The following is a 23156-nucleotide window of genomic DNA, read 5'->3' on the forward strand; positions in this document are numbered from 1 at the left end:
GGCTGTGTTATGAGATGATCTTAACCAAACACACAAGACTTAAGATTAAAGGATAATACAAGCTAAAATTCATGATTGATAAAAATGAGAAGCTTTGAATCCCAGAAAAGTCCCAGAAAAGAATCCCAGAATGAGTGCAGATTGTCTTAATGTATTCTAAATATCATAATAATAATCGTTGCATTTGATATAGCAACTTTTCATGTCATCGAGGCACCTCAAAGCACTTCACAGAATATACTGTAAAGTGAATTGACTGTGCATTGAGCCAGATGAATTGGTATAAAAAATTGATTTGTCATAACAGAAACTCATTCAGTCTGTTGATTTCACGCTCTTGTGCTTTTCAGTATGAATGCCATGTGGCTCCTGCCTCTTGTTCTCTGTCTGAGCGGAAGCCAGATTGGCTTTACCTGCTCATTGACAAGACATGTGGTATATGTGGAGAAAGAGGAATGTAGCTACTGTATGGCTATCAACACAACAGTCTGCGCTGGCTACTGCATGTCCCGGGTGAGTTAGAACAAAACATTTTATGAAAAAGCGTTAAATATTATCAATATTACATTTAATTTTAACCTTGCAGTGCACCTCGACTGCCTGGACGGAATACAAATTAAACAACAAATCTTTCAAGTTACAAGGAGTTGGACAATTTCAATTAGATCTGCAAAAATAAAAGAACTTGTTGAAAACTCACAGCAGACGAATCATTGTCTGAAATTTTTAATTGTCCAAAATATAATAATGGCGCTCATAATTGTGAAACAGGATGGTGTTTGTATAATCTACTGTTAAATTATCAATGATATCTCATCTCATCTGTGCCAGATTGGCATTTATGGTAGAGTGCCTGCCTTGCAGGATAAAATTAATCATGTTTTATTATTGCAGGATGTCAACATTAAGACCCTACTGCCAAAAAATGCACTGGTGCAGAATGTTTGCACTTTCCACAACATCAGGTATATGATGATCAGGCTCCCTGGTTGCCCGCCAGATATTGATCCGTTCTACAGACTGCCTGTAGTTCTTAGCTGCCAGTGTAGTCAGTGTGCAACTGAAACCACTGACTGCACCAACGACATTGCAAATCAAAATCCCTACCATTGCACTAAACCGCAATGGCGTATCCCTGCCACAAACTCACGGATTTTTATTCTGTGAGCAACGGCAGACCAATGAGAAGTTTTATCTTTACCTGCAACAGCTCTTCTATTGTGTTAGCATAGTTTGAAAAGAAGCACCTTGTTTTTGACTGTTTATAAACTGTAGTTTGTTAAGTAGAAAGTAAAAGTGCAACATTTTCAGTGACTCATACACACCAAAATTGTTATACACAAAAGCAGTCACTATTACCTAAATCAAGTGACTAAGCTGTTGAGTGATTCACTGATTCAAAAATATAAATTGTAATTGAATAATGCCTCGAGGTTCAGAAATCAAACTGAACTTAATTTCTGACCTTTGAGGTTTAATAATAATAGTCCTCGCATGCCCACAAAACATACCCATTCACAGCATTTACAGTATATCCTGCAAATCGCTTTGGGGAGTCCTCCTGACGTGAAAGCTGCTGTGCAAAGTAAGGATTATTATAATTTATTATGTAGTGTCTTCTCACGTCATTGAGATATCTCAAAATGCTTCACAGGATTTTATTATGATGTGTAGTGTACACATGTTAATGAGTTATGTGTTTTGAACTCAATGTGTCAAATTGTATGTCATCTGTCAAAAAGCCTTTCAAGCAAAAATACACATTTTGAAATGGATAAGACAAAAAAAGTTTTCTTTATGAAATATGTATTTCTTGGGAGCAATAAAAAAAACTTCAATATTTTCAATGGTGGAGTGTAGTAACGTGATATGTATACATTCATTATAAGGCAACAAAGGAACACTTTTATATTCTGACTTGAATGGCCAGGTAACCTGCATGGTGATATATGTGGTTTTGATAGCAAAAAAACAGAATGAATGCACTCTGAAGAAACACAAGGACCGAAAACCAAAACAAAGTTTGATAATATTTCAAATGGGGAGAGGACAAGTTTATTCTTTGCACATTGGCAAAGTTACTAATCTCAGGTGGCACAGTTAATATCCATTATAATTTTGTGGGTCTGATGTCAATCATAAAACTCTTGGTATTTATATTTTTGGTGTAATTTATATGGAATTTAATTCATAGACCACTCATCTATTGTATAATAAAAGTAAGATACTAGGGAATTGAGAAGCACGACAGACATTAAGACTATATTGTTGTCTTGTGCTTGTGAATGGTTAAGATTGTTAATATCTTCCTCTGCTACACTGTTTCCTGAATTTGATAGATGCCTGAAGTAATATGACAAAACTGCAAAATGCAGTTTGTTTTAATGTTCATGCCAAAAATCTTTTATGGCATTTAAATAAACTAAATCGCCAGGCAAAGAATGGCATACTATGTCATATTACAATATCTCAAATGAAAATGGTCAGAAACTCATTAGTCATAGGTTATAAATCATACTGATTAGTTTTCGAACTGGGGAGAAGCTTATTACAATTGTTCATCTGTCACATTTGAAGCAACTGCTCTGAATGCATATTAATGTGGATAGATTCTACAACCTCACAGATGGTATACGCAGACAGCATAACAAAAATGCAAATGAACAATTCTGAATATACTTTCTGTTATAATTGTTGAAGTTTACTCAAGGTGTCATCGGGTTTCATAACTTAATCCTTTAAAAAGTGACAGAGCGTAAAGAATTAATGGCAAGCTTGATAAGTGGATTACAAATTGGGTAGGCAATAGAATTCATTAGCAACCTAGTAAGTGCAGTCAAAAAACAAACCCAATTATATTTGATTTAAAGTTCTTTTTGTTTTCAAAAAATGTGTTACATAAAATAAAGGATACATTAATAGTAATAATAAAGGTATGTTGCTGTTCAATAGCCTTAAAACTCCCAAACCAAACTGGTTTATGCAACTACCATTCAATATTACAGCAGTGATCTTGCCGTTGAGTAAAGCTATCAATGACACCCCTACTCCTCTCCCACCACCAAAAGGTTTACAAAACACAAACTGTGTTCATAAACGATTCTTTCTTTCAAAGAAGATTTTATTGATAAACGTTCCTAAAATATCTGTACATTAAACTGTACCTCATATCAAATACTCCTATGCTGGTCTATAAATTCACTGTTGACAAGTGAGCTCAATAGATTAAAATGCAATAGCAGCCTCAGAAGTAATAATCCAATATTTATGTACACATTTAATGTACAAATTCTGTGTTAAAAAAATCTTTACATTTTATTCTACCATGGCCAAACTCTTTAACGTGGTCACTCTGGCCCTTTTAGCCTTGTTCCCTGGACGCAAGAATTCAATTTTCCTTTTCTTTGCTTCCATTTTGTGTCTGTGTTTCTTTAGTTTCTTCCTTGCAGCAATATCCGGGTTTGCCACAGTCTGTAAAAGTAAAAATGTTTGGGGGGGTGGGGGGGGTGGGAAGAAAAGTTTAAAATGTGACAATTATCTAGTATGTGAATCGTTAACATATCTAGTTGTACTAGACTGAATAGAGTATTTACAGCAAATACATGAGACTTAGTAACATTAACCTTCACTGTACATTATGTCACTGCCAATGTACCTCAAGTATAAATCTTTCCGCAACAGATCTAAAACCCAAGAATGGCATTAATATATTTGTGTGATAGAATATATATATGTGCGATAGAAATTACACCTGTGTCTAAATTTATTCTGTTAAAAGTAGCTGCTCAATTGCTGAATGCAGTCTTAGCTTTGAAATGTAGTTCTTAAAAGATATTACAGAAAAAATGGCTTCAACTGGTAACTAGCAAACTGCAACCTAATGCAGTGAAACCCGTCACTCCTCCCTTTAGCACGATTTGGGATATAACTGTTACAATGGGTCTCCAGGTACTATTCCATTTAACTTCTCCCGGCCAAATCCCTACCTGCAAGGCTTTCTGTGTTTTCCTCAATGCTCTCTTCTGGTTCGCCTGTTTCTGCACAGCAGCAAAACTCAGTGAGAAAGTTTCCAGCCCAACCGACTTCTTGAGCAGCTCAATGATTTCCTGTGAAAGATTCTTCAGTGTCGGATCTGAAAGACAAAAGTACAAACACCATTATGGTGGAAGAAAAAGATGTCACATTTCTGAACGGTAAAATGCAAATACAATTATTACATGCAACTTTAAAATTAAAACTCAATCAAATATTACTTGCTTGCAATACAAACTTGGAAGCATCACCCCAAAAAACAAAGAATTCTTCCCACTAGCTTATTAGGACTTGTTGTTTACCACTATAACTATAACAAGATTAATAATAATGATCCTTGCATTTGATATACTGCCTTATCACGTCGTCGAGACGTCTCAAAGCGCTTCACAGAATATACTGTAAAGTGAATTGACTGTATATTTTGTGGGTGAAATTCAGCAGCCAATTGCGCACAACAATGTCCCACAAACCATCGTGGATTGAGTGACCACATTCTTTTTAAAGGATTATTACCTCCAGAAAGCGATCTGCCAATTGACTAATAACCAGGTTTCTCCTGCTAGGTAAACAGAGGCGTACAAAATAAGGAAACTTAGGTCTAAAATTTCGTCACGGACAGGAATCGAACTCGGGTCCTCTGGCTAATTAATGTTAGCTCAGGTACAAACATTGTCGTGCACTGGAAATATCACATTTACACATTAATCCTTAGGCTGCTTTAACAATCTTCCTCTGGACCCAGATATTTTTAAAAATTAAAGCATTACCTTGATCTGAATAAGTACTGTTTAACTCTCTGTAAAGAGGTGCAATAATCGTGCGAAGATACGGGATCACTTTTTCATTTCCAAGATCCACTGCAATAGCTCCAAGAAATTTAAAGACACAGATTCTCTGAAAAGAAAAAACAAGCTATTTTCAGTCATAGGAACATAATCTGAACAATGAGCAAACCAGAAAGCCTGAGTCGAGTGCCAAAATGTATGGGGGGGGGGGGGGGGGGGGGGGGGAGTGGAGAAACAGTGAAAGGACCATTTTGCCATTTTATATTTAAGAACTATAATAATTTTTGCATTTGGTACATCGCTTTATCACATCCGAAGAATGTATCAAAGTGCTTCACAGGAAATACTGTGAAATGGAGTGACTGTCTACTTGTGGTCGATCGTGCACAGCAATGTCTTACAAAAAGCCATGAAACAAATGATCAATTTTATTTGGGGGATTATCTTTTCGAATAATGCCCGATGTGGGTCTTGAATCCACAACCTTCTGACTGAGGCGAGAGTGCTATCGCTGAGCCACGTTAATCAATTTATTCACTATCATTTTACAACAGAACTAAAAATGACAAAACAAATCACATCGTATTATGCTCCTTAGAACAGTTCAGAAATATGAGAGCAATTGGTTATTAGAAAAAGTGTGGGGGGGGGGAATCAATTCCAGTATTTTGTAGAGTTGAAAATAAAATTAACAATACCTTCAAAGTAATTTTTGGTGTATAAGCTGCTTCTTTTTTTGCAAGTTTGCAGAGTTTCTCCATAACCCATATAAGAGTAGCTTTCTTCTCTTCACCCTCTTTTGTGTCTTTGTCTTCAGCTGTCTCCTCATCTGCCTTCTCAGTTTCTTGATCATCCTCAATTTCCTCAGTGCCCTCTTCCTGCTCCATATCATCCCCATCAGGAGGTGCCAAGAGGTGGATAACTTTGGCAATAAACAGCAAATTTTTGACAACCTAGACATAGGGAACATGTTGAATTAACAACCTCGATATATTTGAAGCATTACATTTTTAAGATTGTTAAAAAAAATTCTTATTTAGTCTGTCCTAATAATAACCAAAAACATTCTGAGTAAACAGAAAATATGAGCCACAAAGCTAAAATAAATTCAGCAATAAGGTTTAAATATCTAACAAGGGTTTAAGGCAAAGGCAAAACGATTATATATTAAACCGAGTCGCCTATTATCATTCATGCTAAAGTATTGAAGTGCAATCCTTTACCTGTTCACCAAGAGTCTGATCGAGGAATTGTGACTGCAGCTGATGATGAAACGCAAAAAACAAATCTTTCATCTGCAAAAGAATTGTTTGCAAATATCAAGAAAAGTGTGCACTGAAGTTTCCTTAACAGAAAAGTATAGAAAAGTAACAATATTCTCGTTAGTTAGGAAATGGCACCGTACATCCCTGAAAGAAATCATATCAAAGCACGTTCTGTATCAAGGTGTTGAATGGCTGACAATTAACTGAAGCAGCGACAAACACAAAGAATGAAGCATAATTGTAATGGTTTTATTTCAATGCTGGTTATTTCTGTAAACTGAGGAGGTTTGAACGACAGCTACAATACCTTTTTATCTAGGTCTTCTATCAAAAAACGTGTTGCTGGTAGTTCTGATGAATTAATTTTATTGGAGTTCCACTTGGCCACCAGCTGCTCAGGCGTATGGAAGGCAAACAGCATGCCAAAGAGCTGGGAGGACGTTGACCAAACCCAGGAATGGGGATACCGAAGGTGACTCTGAATATGACCTGTGTGCATCATCAAATGTTAAATTCAACTTGAGTAACAGAGGTAAAACTATTAGAATTATCTTCTCAAGAAACATATTTTTGGGGTTGAGTGATACGTATACAAAAACTTTCTCTTATGTGGAGGCCTTTCAGGTAGAATAACGTTCATAAGCTTTGCAAGTATAATTGGAAGCACTGAGCAGAGTGGGAAGGAAGCCGACTTTGAAGATGTTGACTAAAGTTCCTGACAGAGTTTTTAAGGAGGGGTTTTTGAAGTACATGTGAAAACATCAAAGAGTTCAAGAACTTACTCCATATATTGGTTAGAATGGTGCGTGATTTGCGCAGATTGATGAAGTTGCATTCCTTTGCAAGCTTCATAACCAGAGTCAAGAAGCTGAACAGCAGTCGGTCTGCAGCTTTCTCTTTTGTTCCCTCCTGAAACTAAAGGAAAGTTTAAGTTGATGTAAATATTGGAAGAAATCAACTACCCTTTGCGTAGACAGGAAAACTGATTTTTCAAAATACAAAAGCACTTAAGGATGAGGTATAATGGCATTCTTCAAATCTTTTTGGAACTAAGGTAAAATTTCAAATTTTACTACAAAAGATTTACTACACACCTATTGTATTAGTATCAACAGATGAACTGGTATCAGCCATTTCAATATCTAATCCTACCAATCAATTTAATGTATTAAATATAGATTGAAATCAAACCTTCGACGTGCACACTGATCACCAGTCAATATGAAATAGCAAATGTAAAACAAATAAAAACTAGAGTGGGAAGGAAACTTTCAGTGGAGTAGAATCAATTTGCAATCTTTAATGTTAGAATTCTTCAGAAATCCTGGCACATCTGATATGAAATACCTCCAAAAATAAAATACAATCCGAAAAGATAGCTTTTTTTATAATCACGTACATTTCTCATTCCAGGTTTAAAAATAAAATTTCCTGAATTTATTAAGCAAGATTTATTCTAACACCTAGCCTATCTGAAGCAACTTATGGTACGAGTATAGAATCATCAATTCTCAGAAGACGTTCAAAATGTATAATGTGCAAGAAAGGTAATGTAAAAAACCACTTGAACACTCAACTCACATTTTCAAATCGAACCGGATTAATTTGAGTTTCAATAATTGGAAGAACTCTCTCAAGACGCTTCTCAAATCCAATTCCTTCTGCTTCAGCAAACAGGCCGCAAATCTGTGCAGCTAAGCGGCGATGAGAGGACTGAAACGAATACAAAACAACAATAGAAACAATTTATTAAGATTATATTCATGGTATCTTTCAAACGGTTCTTCAAAGTACAGAAGAATGTTGTAACTGTGTACTTAATGTGTCAAAATTTTGCATTATTTCAGAAAGAATTTCTTATCAATTCCTACCTTTTTACTTTTGAACCATGACAAGACTAAAGAAAACAGCAAATCTTGGTTCTGCGTACTGACTTTGTTCAGCAGTGACTGAATTGTAAGAGATGCCATTTTCTTACATTTTGGTGAATCGTCATTCATGAACATCAGTGCAAGAGGCACAAACAAAAGGCCACAATGCTGGTGAAGCAGACCCTGCAAATAAGAAGAGAAAAATCACCCATTTCAATCAAGCCTGTTCCAAACATGTGCCAAAGTCCCATCTCAAAACGTCCTTCTTTGACCTGTCATATTTCCTCTCTTCAACCCCTTTGCCTCCCACCCACAGCTCAGGTACCCAGCCAGCACTGTAAAGAGTATTGAGATGTCCGCCCAACATGCAAGGTACTATATAAATGTAAATTGTATTGGATTGGTGATGAAAAGCAGACCTCCAGGGCAAAGTTTTCCCACTAGCCCAGTGGCATCAAGGCCAAATCAGTCACTCCAGTTGAGATCAGCTAACTCATCACAGATCAGGGATCAAACCTGGAACTTTGTTGATCTGAAGGGCTCAATTTCACAATGTGTTCATGTAATGAACTAGGTAACGTTGATAAATGTTACCAATGACAATGGAATGAGAATCAGTAAATGAGAATGGGACAAGCTATAATAATAATAATAATAATCCTTGCATTTGATATAGTGCTTTTCACGTCGGGAGGACATCCCAAAGCTACTCTGATGGCAGAGGAATCTCAAAACAGCTTGTTATACAATACTTGTTCCATGGAAGATTAGTTTCTATCTTTAGTACTTTCCATGTCCTACTCCATTATAATTATTTCCTGGAAAGTAACAGTGTTTTGGAAGATTTGAAGCTATTGATTTGATTGCACCAAATCAAGTGTATTGTTTGTGCCATTTCATGATTTCAGTGGTGCCATTTAAGTCCATCTCAACTCTAAATATACAACTTATTTTATAAACCGGAAATGTGTCAGTTCCCACTCAATATTCTAATGAAATGCAACATACCTGAGGAAAAGACTGGATGATGTAAGACAGCATTTCCAGGGCAGATTCTCTTCCCATTTCGTGTTCATAGCTAAACATGGGCAAACAAATCAAATATTGTGGTCAGAAGTCAGAAGAAACTATTATGGTCTGCAATGCATCAGTTCTGAACCTGAGAAAGTCATACCATACCTCAAACACTAAAAAGTTCTCTCTCTTTCAGATGCTCATTCAGATGCTGTACAAATTCAACATTTGATATTTTATTCCAGATCATTAGTAATCAGAGCCATATACCACTTAGGATTGAAAAAGTGGGAAGATAATTTGCTCTCAACCTTTCTACAAGTGCTGCTCAGAGCCAGACACTGGGAAATGTGCCACAACAGCCTGGGGAAGTCTGATTTCAGTTTCCTTTCTTCCCTCAAGATACCTAACCTCTAGTTCATGTGTCCCACAACAAAACAGAGGAAGTTGAGAATTAAGCAGCACAGAGGTTGAATCACTATTCCATGCCAATATTTTGCTCAAGGCACAACAGAATGCCTGACCCAATTATTCTGAACTGTGCATTCAGTGATTCACAAAGCAAATACATCTTGAAAATTGAAATAAAACTCACGAAAGCTGTGCCACAATAAACTCAAGGTGGACCTTCAATTTTTTTCCCAGAGGATAATCCAGAATGAATTTGAGAAACACCTAATAAAGCACACAGAAATTTGTCAAAAAAACATTAATAAAGTGGTACTACTAACTTGCAGTCAAAGGAGATGCAGATACATTTTATTGTAAATCTTTAAAAGCTATCTGAAACTATAGATTTTTTAACAGCTCATTGAAAAGTACTTAATTCTGCCAGATAAGAAATATTGTCCTGTTATAATTAAACGTATAAAAAACTGTGTTAAATGTCTACCCTAATATTGACGACAGAAAGCCTCACGTAAGTTGTATCAGTTGGGACCACACATTTAATATGACTTATGCAAAGTATGAGTTATGTCAAACTTGAACAGGACTTGGGCAGGTGTACAACTTAGGCGATTATACGATTTATACAGATTAGACTTATGCGAGTTTTACTGCGTTACAGAAGAAAGTGCTGTAGTGGATTCTGAAATAAATAAAATCCATTACCTAAATGAAAAATCGCTATTTTGTGCCTTATGACTAACTCAGGCTTTCAGACATACCTGACGACACTGGACTCTAACTGATTCACTCAGACCTGTAATAGCAAAAGTGCCCACTTTCTGCATAACATCATTCATCTCTGGAACAATTAGCTTCCTTGACACGATAGCCTGAAAAAATACATTGTGCAATTATGTTGAAAATGTTTATTGCTTCCAGATACATTGATAAACCNTTTTTTTTACAATTATCAGCGTGTGGAACAATTTTATTTTCAGGTAAAAAAAGACTAAAATCTACATGTTAATAAAAAAGTATGTTGTTCAAACTACAGGGTACATCAAGTAGAAGAAGAGAGGGATCTCTTCTGTGTTACACAAGCAGGTGGAGGAAGTTTCAATAAGTTCTTTAACTCAATTAAATTGGATTGCTATGGTCTTCATTAACTACATTTCCCATCAAGGTAGTAAATGCTTTGAGATGGCGATCAAAATTGAGCTTTACATTGCAAACTGATCTAAACCCCATCAACTAACTTTACTATAATAAAGCACNAAAAAATTTATAACTTGATATCTAAAATAAAATAATCAAATAATAATCCTGTGAGATACCTTCAAAAGTCCAAATGCAGTTGCCCGACGTGATGAATCATAAATATCTTCTTCAGCAAATCCCAACAGAACTTGCAACTGTTTATCCGTAATTCTGTGCTGTTTCACATTTCTTACCAGAATGGTTATCGACTATGGAGTGAAATAAATAATGTTCAGAAGGCAATAAAAATAATATGGAAGTAAGAAAGGCTTGTAAAACTTGGCTTACATTAAACTTCTTTTGATAAACCTACTTTGAAACAGTTAACGACCAGATTAAAGTTCTCTCCTTTTGCTGCTCCAGCCCTGGCATAGTCCTTCAACAATACAAATAGCTGTTTGATCATCTGCTCAATATGAATCTTTATGGAGGGCAGGGGAAATTTCAGCACCCAGATGAGACATTGCAAGGCACTTGTGATCACCTGTTGGAGTAATAGAAAGAACCCGTTATCCAAAAATTGTCTTGTAGAAATGTTATTTAATAGCCTATGGGGTAAAATTTGTGCAACGGTATATCGAACACAATGAATGCACAAGTAAATATCCCAGACTTGTGCTATATACTTTTCTAAGATTATTTGGGGAGTGGGTAAAACTAGTCACAGTAAACGTAATAAGCAGTTTTGAGTGTTGTTTACCTTTACGTGCATAGATTGGAGGCAATCTAACAGCAGCTCTATAAAAGGATCAAGCATTTCCAAAACTTTTTCATCTGAAGAGTTCACTTTCGATGCCTTTAAACTCAAATGTAACAACTGAAAAGAAGAAAATAAAGACGTGTGTTACATAGTCCAAATTCACAGCTGGAATGTGTACTCATTTTCAAAAACAGTGAACTTAGCTCACCATCCCCGATAATCATGATCGGAAATTGATCAATTAACAGTGAAACAGCAATGTAGAACTTTGTTTGCCTTCTAGTTGTTTTCAGTCACTTAACTTTTCAACACTTTTGAGATCCTTCAACAACAAAATCACTAATGTATCACCAAATGGATTCAGCAGCTACAATTATGGTGGTGGGGAGGAGACCTTTACATGCTGTATCTAGCCTGTTGATAACTTGCTGTTGAAGCAAGGATTGGCAGGAGATTGAAATGGTGTCCTTGGGGTCAAACTGATAATACTGAACCACTTCATCATTAAAATCATCGCAAGTTAAAAATGCTTCCGGCTCAGCCAGACAACCAAACATCAGGGAGATCTTTAGTCTGGATACCATACTCTATATGAGGAAACATAAATTGCTTGTCAAATGCTAAAACCCTGGCTGATAGCTATGCCAATAAATTCTTCTGACACCAAGAATTTCAGAGGCTGGCAAAAATCACACTGAATTGGCACAATAAATTATTTCAGTGCACAATCTCTGAATGAAACAAGATGACAGTCAGCAGAATGTTGGTGAACGTATTAGAAGCATATTAACAAAGAGGTTGTTCATGAAAGTAAAAAAATAAAAAGGTAAAAGTGATAAAGATAGAAAGTGAGATCAATCGAGAAAAGCTACAATTATCTAGGGGAAAAAAATCCATGGGTGCGGTGGGGAAGTGATCGATAAATGGTAATAATAATAAAGATACAATCTTTGAAGTTGATATAGTGCCTTATCAGGTCATTAAAACATCTCAAAGCACTTCATAGGAATAACTGTGACTTGCAATGACAGTGTATTCACGGTTAAATGCAATTATGTACTCTTTAACATACAAAATTATGTTGCAATTCAAAAAATCTTGTCCAAGCTTTAAAAAAAAACAAAATAACATGAATGCTAAAATTGAGTTCTTCCATTAAAGATCTTCAAATCGATTAATATTGGATTTTTTTGTGCATTACTACTCACCCTCAGACCAGTGTCAACTAAGATGTTCGTGTTAGTCCTTGTGCTAACAGCAGGTTTCGCTCCTCCTCTTGTGGGTGTTGGTGATAATAAAAGGCAGCTATGCGGCCTTAATGTTTTTTTAGATGCTTTGAATGCAGGCCTTCAAAATAAAATTTAACAAGACATTCTTCAAATACAACTGTTCATATACAGTATAAAATTATACATTGATACATATACATTGATTAAATAAATTCTGGGTTTAATTCATGAATTGCATACGGCAATATAACCCTTTTATTACAGTAGAATGGCACTTATCCTTATGCCAAATCTCACACATTCAATTATCCACATCAGGCTTGATGTCAAGGTGAGGCTGTGATATTTTGGAAAAAAATTCCACTTCTCTGCTTGTGTGCAAGGTTACTGAGAAACAATATATCTGCACATCACCAGTGTCAGTGGAATAAATCACAAACCTAATAACCTCATACACTTGAATACAACTGAAATGTTTTTTGTTAGTACCTTCTTTTATATTGCCATAGGGTTATAGTCAAGAGAAAGAGATAATCAGACAGTGAATTTTAACTTGCCATTGCAACTAACAAGCTATCCAGTTCCTGTAGAGCTGAGGTATCCATTTCCAAAGATTAAATACTCTATAAGCCGTGCTTAATGAGAAGTAATGTTGAAAATGTAGATATTGTACATTACAAAAGGCACAAGAGCAACATATTCAAAAACAACAAATTACATTGTATAGCGTGTTTCATGTTGGGAAGACGTTGACTACACTGATTACAATGTCAGGTCAATAGTGATCAGCATTATGTAAAGGGCCTTCACAACGTATTTTTTTAATAAAAAGAACTGCATTTTCTTAAATAGTGTGATTTCTTACTTTGTCTTCTTTATCAGTAGTGGTAAGCTTTCAGTGACCAGACCATTGCTCAGTAAAAGGATGGACTCTGCTGTCATTTCTTTGTTCACCAACAAACCAGACACAATTCGTCTGAAAGTCTCATGGATCTTACGAGCTTGCTTAAGACTTGTTGTAACCTCCAATAACTGGAACAAAACGACGAACAATGCATTGAAGCATGAATCACAAGTAAAAAGAGACGCAATTCTTTGAAAATACTGCAGATCTAACTGTTGTCATTCCCTCGAGCTTAAAATGTATCAAGAAGCAAAACAAAGCAACAACTCTACACGATCCCCAAATTCAATCTAGAAAAATGCAAGTTAAAATAAACTACAACTAAAACAAAGCCTTTGAAGTGTTCTTAAAAAAAGGCAGACATACATACAGCTAAGTTTGGATGAAGAGCAAAATTGCAATAATAATGAGTTAGAATTGAAGAAAAGCAGGCAGTCATTTGTAACTGCCTTATAACTTTACCTCTTTCAATGGCAGAATCAACTGAGTGACTCGGGCCTTTCCCACAAATTGAGCCAGGATCTCATAGGATTCAAAGCTTTTACTGCTCCTGGCTTCCATCACTTTGGACACGATCCCCTTCACTTCCTTTTCTTCAGCAACTTGTCCAAACAGCTCATGGTTAAAAATCTAGAGAGATTCATTTTTAAATTAACAAATCGATGGGTTTTAATGCAATATAAACCCGCACAAACACATTTTACATCAGAATATTTTGTCCAGAAAACATTGTTCAATGTAAACACTTTTTTTTAAAATGTAGCATTAATGAATGAACAAAATTCACCTTAATTAGAATCTCCATACAAGAGTCCAAATCTCCACTTTCAAGTTTTGTTATGAGAGCCTTTAACAACATGTTGATAGTGTATGTCAGAACATGGACCTGTCAGATAAAACAAGAGATTACAAAGTGAAGAATGTATACCATTTGCAGTCTGAGGACTTCTAATAAGATTTTGTATCTTTACAAATCATAACCTTCCCAAAAACATGAATTTGCATAAACATTTTAAAATCGCCCATAAGACCATGGTTACTACAATCTACCGTAAATCCTGTAAAACTTGGGAGATGATTGGACAACATGATATAATAATCCTTGCATTTGATATAGCGCTTTTCCACGTCTTCTAGACGTCTCAAAGCGCTTCACAGAATAAACTGTAAAGTGAATTGACTGTATATTTGTAGGTGAAACGCGGCAGCCAATTGCACACAGCAGTGTCCCACAAACAGTCGTGGATTGAAGTGTCCAATTTTATTATTGNTTTTTTTCTTGAGGGATTATTATCAGTAGTGAAGTAAGGAAACTTGCCCAAGGTTTCACCCTGCCGGGAATCGAATCCAGGTCTCTCGCTTGCGAGGCGAGTGTACTAACCACTGAGCTCCACGATAAGGCACTATGTCAAACGCAAGGATTATGATTACAATAAAATATCTGGCATTTTAAGTATTTGATGAATAAATAACTTACTGATAGACTTTGCAATGGTTAATCCTTTAAACTTTTGTGCAACATTTTATATGACAGATATTGGAGATACTCGGAGGCAGGGGCGGTTAAATAATACAGATTTAGACAACTTGATCAATCAAAACTACAATTACACGTGGAAATAACAATATGTAACAAATAAAGAATGTGAGAAATTAAATTTTTAGTACTGGACAAATACTCTTTGTATTTATTTTCATCGATTTATTTTCAGTGTGACATTGACAAAGAATGTTTTGTAACATTTTAGTGTTGAAAAATAAAATTAAGAAAATGTAAGAAATAACAAAATGCATCTTAAAATGTTCTTTCAATGACAATGTACATATGAATGTGAATTTGCCTACAAATAGTGTCACTCCTGTGAAGTGTTTTGAGACATGTCAGAGATGTAAAAAGACACTATATCAAATCCAAGGGTAATTATTTATTATATAATCTTGTGCATATAAAAAGAGGCGGCCCCTCAAGACAGCAAAATACAGGTATCTAAATCCTAGTTTAGTAAGTTTACAAACCACTTCACCTGGTAGCCATGAGTTAGAATTGACTGCATCTCCTTAAGAAGGTACAAAAGGTATTTCGGTCCCAACGTCTCAATTATTTTGGTGAGTGTTTTGCGAGCAGCTTCACGCATCTCCTGTGCACGGTTTCTCAACAGAATGCATACTTTCATGAGAATACTGAAATGGAAAAAAAGAAATTAATCTTTTGCCGACCTTCTTTTTCGTGCAGGTTAGGACGTTATGTGAACACAAGGGAATACAACATTTACTCACTCAGATTACATCCACTAACCTGGTGGAATTAATTGTAATTAAAGTAATTTCCTGAAACCAATGTACCAAAGTGAGGTTAGTCCATTTTAGGATGCATTAAATCAGATTCTGGAGATTACTAATAATACCTTATTCATTAGAAGTAATTAATTGCTTTTGTAAACCATGCAAGTACACGGAACAATTATTGTAATTTGAACTTTTTCTATGGTTTGTTGCATTACCTGGGTAAATTGCCCTCCATAACTTCCTTGGGAAGTGCCTGCATCAACTTAACCATAGCAAAAGCCAGAGGAATACGAATCAATTCTTCATCATTCACAATTTTGGATTTCACCAACTTGTGTTGCTCTTCTCTTTGGACCTGTTTAAAAACAATACATAAACTGTAAATAAACTTTTAACACCACAAATTAACAAATTACATTTGTACAGCACCTTTCACGTCCAGAGGATGGGGGGGGAGGGGTTGGCATCAGGAGGGGTGAAGGGCAGGCAGGTAAATAGAACATATATCAGACAAATATCTTAAACTTCAAACAAAATACAAATATGTATGGATGTATACAAAGGTAAGACAGATATATTTCTATCCAAATACCTTTGCAATTAAGCACTTGTGCAGCTTTGGCAATATGCTGTTAGTAACTGTCTCCTGAATGTGTTCAATTTGGGACTTTTTCTGAGAGGAAACGGATCCGTTAGCTTCATTTGTCTGTGAATCTTCTACAACAGTCATATCCTCATGTGGTTTCTCTATACGTTCTGCACAGTCTTCCTTCTCTTCATCAATGTCTATAACACTGTCTTCCAAATCCATAGCTTCAACCTCTCCTTCATCTGCTTTCATAGCATCTTCAGTAAGAAAAGGTTACAATAGGAGAGTATTAAACGGGCACAACAAATTTGTATGTATCATAATGTATTTAGTACAATGAGCAAACAAAAACTAGGCTTTTATTTTGTCAATGAAAAACGATAATGATTCTCAGAGACTCCTTTTTGGCAAATTCAGCAAAATAAACATTACAAAATATCAATTTCCGGGATCTAATTTCCGAGATTTTCACAAGGATTTGCAAATGCTGGATCCCTCAGGTATCTGGTTGTGCCTCAAGCTGTCCCTTAGCTAACCTGCACTATTTGGCTGTCTGTGAGACACTACATTTGGCCTGCAAATGCAGTCACACCACTAAGCAATAATTATTGTAAAGCATTATTAGCGATTGATGTTATAGGCTTTAATGCAAAGATCTATTATTTCATTGGCAATTTTTGCAATAAGTGTATGATCAAAAGCGCTCAACAACGAACTTAAAGCTGTGTTTAGTTTACATTTTCCACAATTAGCTGTTTTTTTTAATCACTTAAGCATTTGTTTTAGCATTTTCTTTTTTTTATTGTGAAATATTTTTTAAAAAATTATTGCGCTTCCTTTATTAAGGTTCGGAGAAAACAGAGCATAGTTTAAATTAATTGCCAAAATGAAGGCAACTAATGTTTAAACCACAGGAAAATCTAAAATATACAATTAACCTTACTTACAATGCAGCTCATTATTCTTCCAATCAGACTGACTTCTAGACACCTACCTGCATTTTCTAGTGTCTGAATTACATCAAGCTCTTTCTGCAAGGTTTCTTGGTCAAAATGAAAAGCTTCCAATACAGAGAGCAACAAGCTGTTTGAGAGAGATAATTATGAATGAAACAAATTCTTCAAACACAAAGTCTTAAGTACCAAGGTTCAGTAGTTTAACATAGGAGAAGAAATAGAATACTCCTGGGTCAAGAGTTGGGTGCCGGCTTTTTAAATATGCAGTTTCAACAGGGCAGCAATGCTAACGCTATATTTATAGAACTGCAGGTGAAGCTGCATTGTTATCGGGAGTAGATCAATGTGGAGTGAGGAAGCCTACTATTTTATATTTCTCCCTGTGCATTCTCAGCAAATAGGATTGCAAAAAAAACAAGCACCTGATTTCTGAGAGATGTTATGACATGAATAAGAATAGAGTTTTTTTTGGCGGGGGTGCGTTTGAGGGGAGACGATTTAATCGTACCTGAAAAGAGTTACCCCATGACTATACTACGTGGATAAAGAGCCAGTTTCCATTGGGCTCTTTAATAGCATTTTTTAGAAACAGTCAGTTGAAAGATTCTAGTTATTTAAAGGCCCTCCCAAGAGCGTTCAATGGATGTGATTTGTATTCTTCATGATTATACTGTAACAAGTAGAGATCACAATGCTCTTGAAACCACCTTATCCATCTATTGTTAGAAGCAAGACTCAAGAAACATTCATGCAAGCATAACCCCAATTTATACTGTCGCATAAGGACAGAGTGACCCATTTTAACTACTACAAAAGTTAATTTAATTCCCATTCATATACCTGACCGATAGCTTCTGATTGATTTGTCCAGTATGCAGTACGTGGATGTAATATTTCAGATAATAAATGTATGGAGACCATGTGAGATGCTTGCAGATAGCTCCAACAATTTCCACCGAAGAGGTAGTCATGTTTTCAAACTGTAGAATTTGAAATTAAGAAAGTTACAACAGAACCACAATTACAATAAAACCTAAAACTGTTCCATTTTAACCAGGCGTGTTTGGTAAAAAGCTAATGCTTACCGTAAGCATTTTTTCGTCAAACAGAGTTGAGGTTGCATATGGCATGATGTAGTTTACCAGCGATTTGGAGGATAGAGTGATTTTGTCCTCATCAAGCTGCTTGGCTAGTTTTCTCAATGCACGAGCTCTTCTGTGAACCTAATTGCCCAGAAGAATATAGCAATAAATCTCCCCACATTCCAGTAATTATAAATTGATATTAGCTCCAAAACCTAGTGCATTTCTCTAACAGTTCTGGCAGTACCAGACTACAACCCGATTTAGTTTTGTGAATCAATTTTTTAAATCCAATTCTTTATCCGATAAAACCTTTACATAGTGGTGAATTACATTCAATATCTTTGGCCTCTGGGGTAGGTCAGCACTTGACTTAGGATCAACAGATCTGGGATATAATCCTGATGGATACATACTTCAATTTTAATAGAAATAAAGTAAAGACCAAACCTAAAGCAAATATTTGAATGGGGCAAGAGAATGTCATCGGGGTTTCCCAGTACTTAAATTGGTCTTATTATTATTCGCAATTGGCTGGCGTGTTTCGCCCACAGAATATCCAGTCAATTCACTTTATAGTGTACCCTGTGAAGGGCTTTGAGACGTCTCAAAGACGCAATAAGGGGCTATATTAAATGAAGGATTATTATTATAATTATTATATGAAAACAACAAACAATGTAACATAACTTACCTGTATGTGTTTCATATTCTCAAAGAAATCCATTTCTTGATCCTTATCAGTTAGCTGAACTAAATCCTGGAACTCTGGCTTCTGTGGGAATGTAGCGATCAACGAGGAAAGAAGAGTCGTGTATTCGTGCCGAACACTCTGCAGAAAAATTAAGAAAAAATATTGAAGTAAAGTAAATCAAGTCCTGCATTGCTAACAAGCACAACTCAACAGTTATCAGAACAATTGAGGTAGACGTTTGGAAGCAATTTATTCAAAAGGGAATATTAATTTCTTTTTGAATTACAAACGTCAACCCAAAACAAAATTTCCATTTCTACAATTTAAGAAAAGATGTACCCAATTAAGATTTCAAGCCAAATTTCAATCTCTTCTTTTAAATTAGATAAAGCAATAAAAGGCAACTAACTGGTATTCAGCAAATACAAATTATTCAGCGACAGTTGTCACTAAATAATTGATTCATTTAACCGACGGAGCAAATCATCAACTGTGAGTTACAATTTTTCAAAATATTTTGCATTCATGAAGTGTTACTTCACCTCAGTCTTTGATTTCAGGCATCTTCTTAATGTTACCAGCAGACTACGATTGATTATTTCTTTGTATTCATCTTCTGAACTGTTAACGGCAGCCAACTGATGGATAATGGCAATCAAACAGACTGTTGCACTGTCGCTCAGAGTCATCTCACACAACTGGAAGAAATATATTTATATATTTAGTTATATTGGTATATACTTAGTGTCCTTTTTGATAAGTACATATGGGGTAAGGGTGGTTAGGAGTTCTTTACACAAGAGGGTGGTGAGAATGTGGACCATGTTGTAGTTGAAGTTGAAAGCATCACTGCATTTAAGAGGAAATTCAATGGATACATGGGAGAGAAAGGAAGTGGGGCAGGCGAGGGAACAAGAATGGGTGGAGGGTCCTGTGAAATGTAAATGCCAGTGTGGATTAGTTGGGCCAAGTGGTCTGTTTTGATGCTACACAGCCTATGAATTCATATATTCTATTTTCTGCCATTCTAAGAACGAATGCAAATGCAATATTTACTGGTACACAGTGGACCTGTGTGAGTTCTCAGAATTATCTTTATATATGTTCATTAACATTAGTGTTTAATTCAATTTCAATTCTGACAGTACTTTAACAATACTGATATCAATAAAATGTTAGTGATGATAAACTTGTGAATTATTGATAAGGCAAAAGTTCACAACTTCACTGTAGACGTCTTAATGGTGGAGTGTTAGATATGCTGATTCTGAAAATGTTTAATGTCATTACTCAATCAGTGAATATTACATCTTTTGAATTTTATAACCTCACTTCATATTATTTTGAATTCTGTAGAGACGTGAAGGAAAAATCATGCTGAATGTAGAATTTCCAGCTCCAATTGTCCACCCAAACCATTAGACATTCCTGGATCAAGAATCATTTAATTAACTTTTCCTGCAACCAACTTTAACGCTCGAGCCTTGAACCCTGTTCATCGTGAACATCATGAACAGCATAAACTGAAACACGCACTTCACATAACCATGTCATAATTTGAAAGCAGTTATAGGGTTTGCGTATTTCTGTAATCCATTATGCTTGATACTTATTCTAAATACGTGGTTTATCTTCAGTAATTTCACTCTATGTTTTTCATAAAAAGCAGCTGAGAAAAATTAGTCTGTGGAAAAAATTAAGTTTTGAAAGATAATATACCAACCTGTATGGAGTAAAAGCAGTTGTGCATAATTGGAATGAGGTAGAGCATATCCAGACTTTGCATCTCTTTGATAAAACCAGTCGCTGCTTGGAACGCAATCAAACGGTGGTCAAAGTCGATGTCATCAAGATGTCGTCGATCAAAGGCATTTAACTATTGAAGTAATTTTCTGAGTCAGAACAATTTACTTCAATTCACAGAATTCAATTAAATGTAAGATTCAAATGCTTACTAAAATAGCTAATGGAATTTGAAGGAAATCTCAACATACCTTTGTGTTAACTTCAATAATGTATGTTAAGCTGCTGTTCAGTTCCGACAAGGTCTTGAATGAGAAGAAAATGTTTTCAGTACATTTTCATACACTCATTTTCAATTAATCAAAATGAATCCGATGTTTAAATTCAAATACTATTTCAAGGTCAGGTACCAAAATTAAAACGTCCTGCTTTATAAAGTATATAACTTGCACGGTGCCGTATATCCAAGATACTGGAATCCCATTGAAAAAAAAATCAATATTGTACTTAAATACAATGCTGACAGTTCACGTGTGTTTAAGCTTTTGATCAAGTGGACTCACTGATTCTGTGGATAATGAAATCCGCATAGATACTTAGGTGCAGAGCACATGCATTGATACAATTTGGGTTTATTTCATAACAGTTGCTCCCCATCTAACAGTCTATCATTACTTTTATTTCACAAGTCTATTGCTTAAGTGTTTTTCACGGTAAGGTAAAAGAGCTCATTCTATTTGACTGTTCCCTTCCAATTTTGCACTAGTACAGGTCACGAATGTCAGTTCTCAGCTTTATTATCAGACTTTTCATGTCATTTATTCCAATTATGACGAATGGACAAAATTTGTAATCAGTTTAAATTTCAAGATTAATCCGAATGGGTGAACGACTGTTTAACAGGAAGCATCATTGCTGATCTATGGGCTACTGTAACAAAAATAAAGCAATCTAGCTGATAGGGAAGCACCTGTGCACCATACTAACATTAGCTTAATGTTAAGACTTTGAATGTGTATGGTCTGCCAATGTTACTATTCTATTCAGAATCAACATTATTCACTTCAGTTTCTGAACCCTGTTCATCGCACAAATAAACTGGATTTAAAAACATAGCTAGTTTTTCAATATGTTCCAGGCTTACACACCTAATTATAATCAAATATGCTTAGTTTTACACAACACAAAGTCTAATCTTCATACCTTAACTCGTAACCTAACTATAAAGCATTTTTTAATGTTCAGCCTTTTTTTGCAGTCAATCATGATATAAGTACAACATAAATACAATTTAAAGGGCATAGTTTAATTCCAAGTTCCATCCCCAAAACAGCCCCAAGACATAGTTTAAGGAATCGATTACTGCCACTAGTTGTAGTAAAATCCATTTCAACTTCTAATTGTGCTTAAAATCTCCTGAACAGTCCAAGGAACTGCCATGGAATTTTTTCATTCTATTAATGAGATAGGGACACATTCCCAGCTCTCATTACAAAATATTACAATTGTCCACAGCGCCCTCTGACCCGAGCAATTCAGAACAGGAAATACAAATCTGGCTTCACATCGTAGCATTGAAGGAAAATTTGTATGCTTCTGATAAACCCGATTTGAACAATGTTATACTTTTAAATTAGTGAATAATTAAGTGGTCCAAATCATAAATATTGGGTAGTGGTAATTTTATACCTGGAGAAATAAGCAAATAAAAAAAACTTCTATTGTTCAGTATGGGAGAGAACATCACTATTTCACCCAAGTCTATGTCATTACAAAATGGTGCAAACTGTTTAAAAAGTATAATTTGGCTTAAGAAATAAAGCTACAAAGAAATGCTTTTAACAAAACAACAAGTTGCATTTATATAGCATCCTTCATGGGGGTTAGCGTCTGGGAGTGTTTACAACATATAATCAGTGAAGTAATTTAATCCAGATATATCCAATTCACTTGGTTACTAAACTGCTGTTACCTCAAAGACCTCACAAAGTGTCTGGCGTGAAAGTTTGTTCTTGATGACAGAGAAGAGAGTTGACAAAGGCTTCAGGAAGCTGGAAGGGTTCAAGCACTGCTTCAGGAGGTTTCGGATTGTTTTAAGGATATCAATCTCAGTGTCCTTGAAGGATGATGACAAAGTTGTGATTTACAAGGTCAAATATTTCCTTTAAGAAAACTAGATCCAGGCACGTATGGAACATTCATTGTAAGACAGGAAAAAGGAGTAATCACAAAACATAAAAAGCTACATAAACCATAAATAGCTGTGCATGTACATTAAAAATCCCTTAACATCAATCTATTGAAAAGGAAATGCAATTTTGAAGGCTTCAAGAATAGAAAATAGCTTTGAAATTGT

At 35.5% G+C, this 23156-nt stretch overlaps 2 protein-coding genes across 2 annotated transcripts in view; one reads left to right on the top strand and one right to left on the bottom strand.

Annotated features, from left to right (window-relative positions):
• Window positions 1–351: 351 nt before the first annotated feature.
• On the top strand, window positions 352–1167 carry LOC103179889 (thyrotropin subunit beta-like). The gene is made up of 2 exons (NM_001292505.1): window positions 352–513; window positions 895–1167. The coding sequence occupies exons 1-2, from the start codon at window positions 352–354 to the stop codon at window positions 1165–1167; spliced, it is 435 nt and encodes a 144-aa protein (NP_001279434.1).
• A 1713-nt stretch (window positions 1168–2880) lies between these two features.
• utp20 (UTP20 small subunit processome component) overlaps window positions 2881–23156 on the bottom strand; it is a 49911-nt gene continuing 29635 nt past the window's right edge. The window contains exons 33-62 of the mRNA XM_007895459.2: window positions 22773–22916; window positions 21052–21105; window positions 20781–20933; window positions 19600–19755; window positions 19058–19195; window positions 18367–18504; window positions 18122–18261; window positions 17320–17408; window positions 16329–16582; window positions 15952–16091; window positions 15475–15631; window positions 14238–14336; window positions 13913–14080; window positions 13412–13578; window positions 12526–12664; window positions 11318–11434; window positions 10931–11101; window positions 10695–10826; window positions 10140–10250; window positions 9566–9645; window positions 8965–9034; window positions 7957–8139; window positions 7667–7798; window positions 6868–7000; window positions 6393–6574; window positions 6044–6115; window positions 5519–5773; window positions 4803–4929; window positions 3987–4132; window positions 2881–3471 (exon numbers count right to left, since the gene is read on the bottom strand). Coding sequence (XP_007893650.2) covers window positions 3316–3471; window positions 3987–4132; window positions 4803–4929; window positions 5519–5773; window positions 6044–6115; window positions 6393–6574; window positions 6868–7000; window positions 7667–7798; window positions 7957–8139; window positions 8965–9034; window positions 9566–9645; window positions 10140–10250; window positions 10695–10826; window positions 10931–11101; window positions 11318–11434; window positions 12526–12664; window positions 13412–13578; window positions 13913–14080; window positions 14238–14336; window positions 15475–15631; window positions 15952–16091; window positions 16329–16582; window positions 17320–17408; window positions 18122–18261; window positions 18367–18504; window positions 19058–19195; window positions 19600–19755; window positions 20781–20933; window positions 21052–21105; window positions 22773–22916 — 4203 coding nt within the window. The 3' untranslated portion in view covers window positions 2881–3315. The remainder of the gene's footprint in view (window positions 3472–3986; window positions 4133–4802; window positions 4930–5518; window positions 5774–6043; window positions 6116–6392; window positions 6575–6867; window positions 7001–7666; window positions 7799–7956; window positions 8140–8964; window positions 9035–9565; window positions 9646–10139; window positions 10251–10694; window positions 10827–10930; window positions 11102–11317; window positions 11435–12525; window positions 12665–13411; window positions 13579–13912; window positions 14081–14237; window positions 14337–15474; window positions 15632–15951; window positions 16092–16328; window positions 16583–17319; window positions 17409–18121; window positions 18262–18366; window positions 18505–19057; window positions 19196–19599; window positions 19756–20780; window positions 20934–21051; window positions 21106–22772; window positions 22917–23156) is intronic.

Source organism: Callorhinchus milii, unplaced genomic scaffold (assembly GCF_018977255.1).
Source record: "Callorhinchus milii isolate IMCB2004 unplaced genomic scaffold, IMCB_Cmil_1.0 Scaffold5, whole genome shotgun sequence".
In the NCBI taxonomy this organism is placed as follows: Eukaryota; Metazoa; Chordata; class Chondrichthyes; order Chimaeriformes; family Callorhinchidae; genus Callorhinchus; species Callorhinchus milii.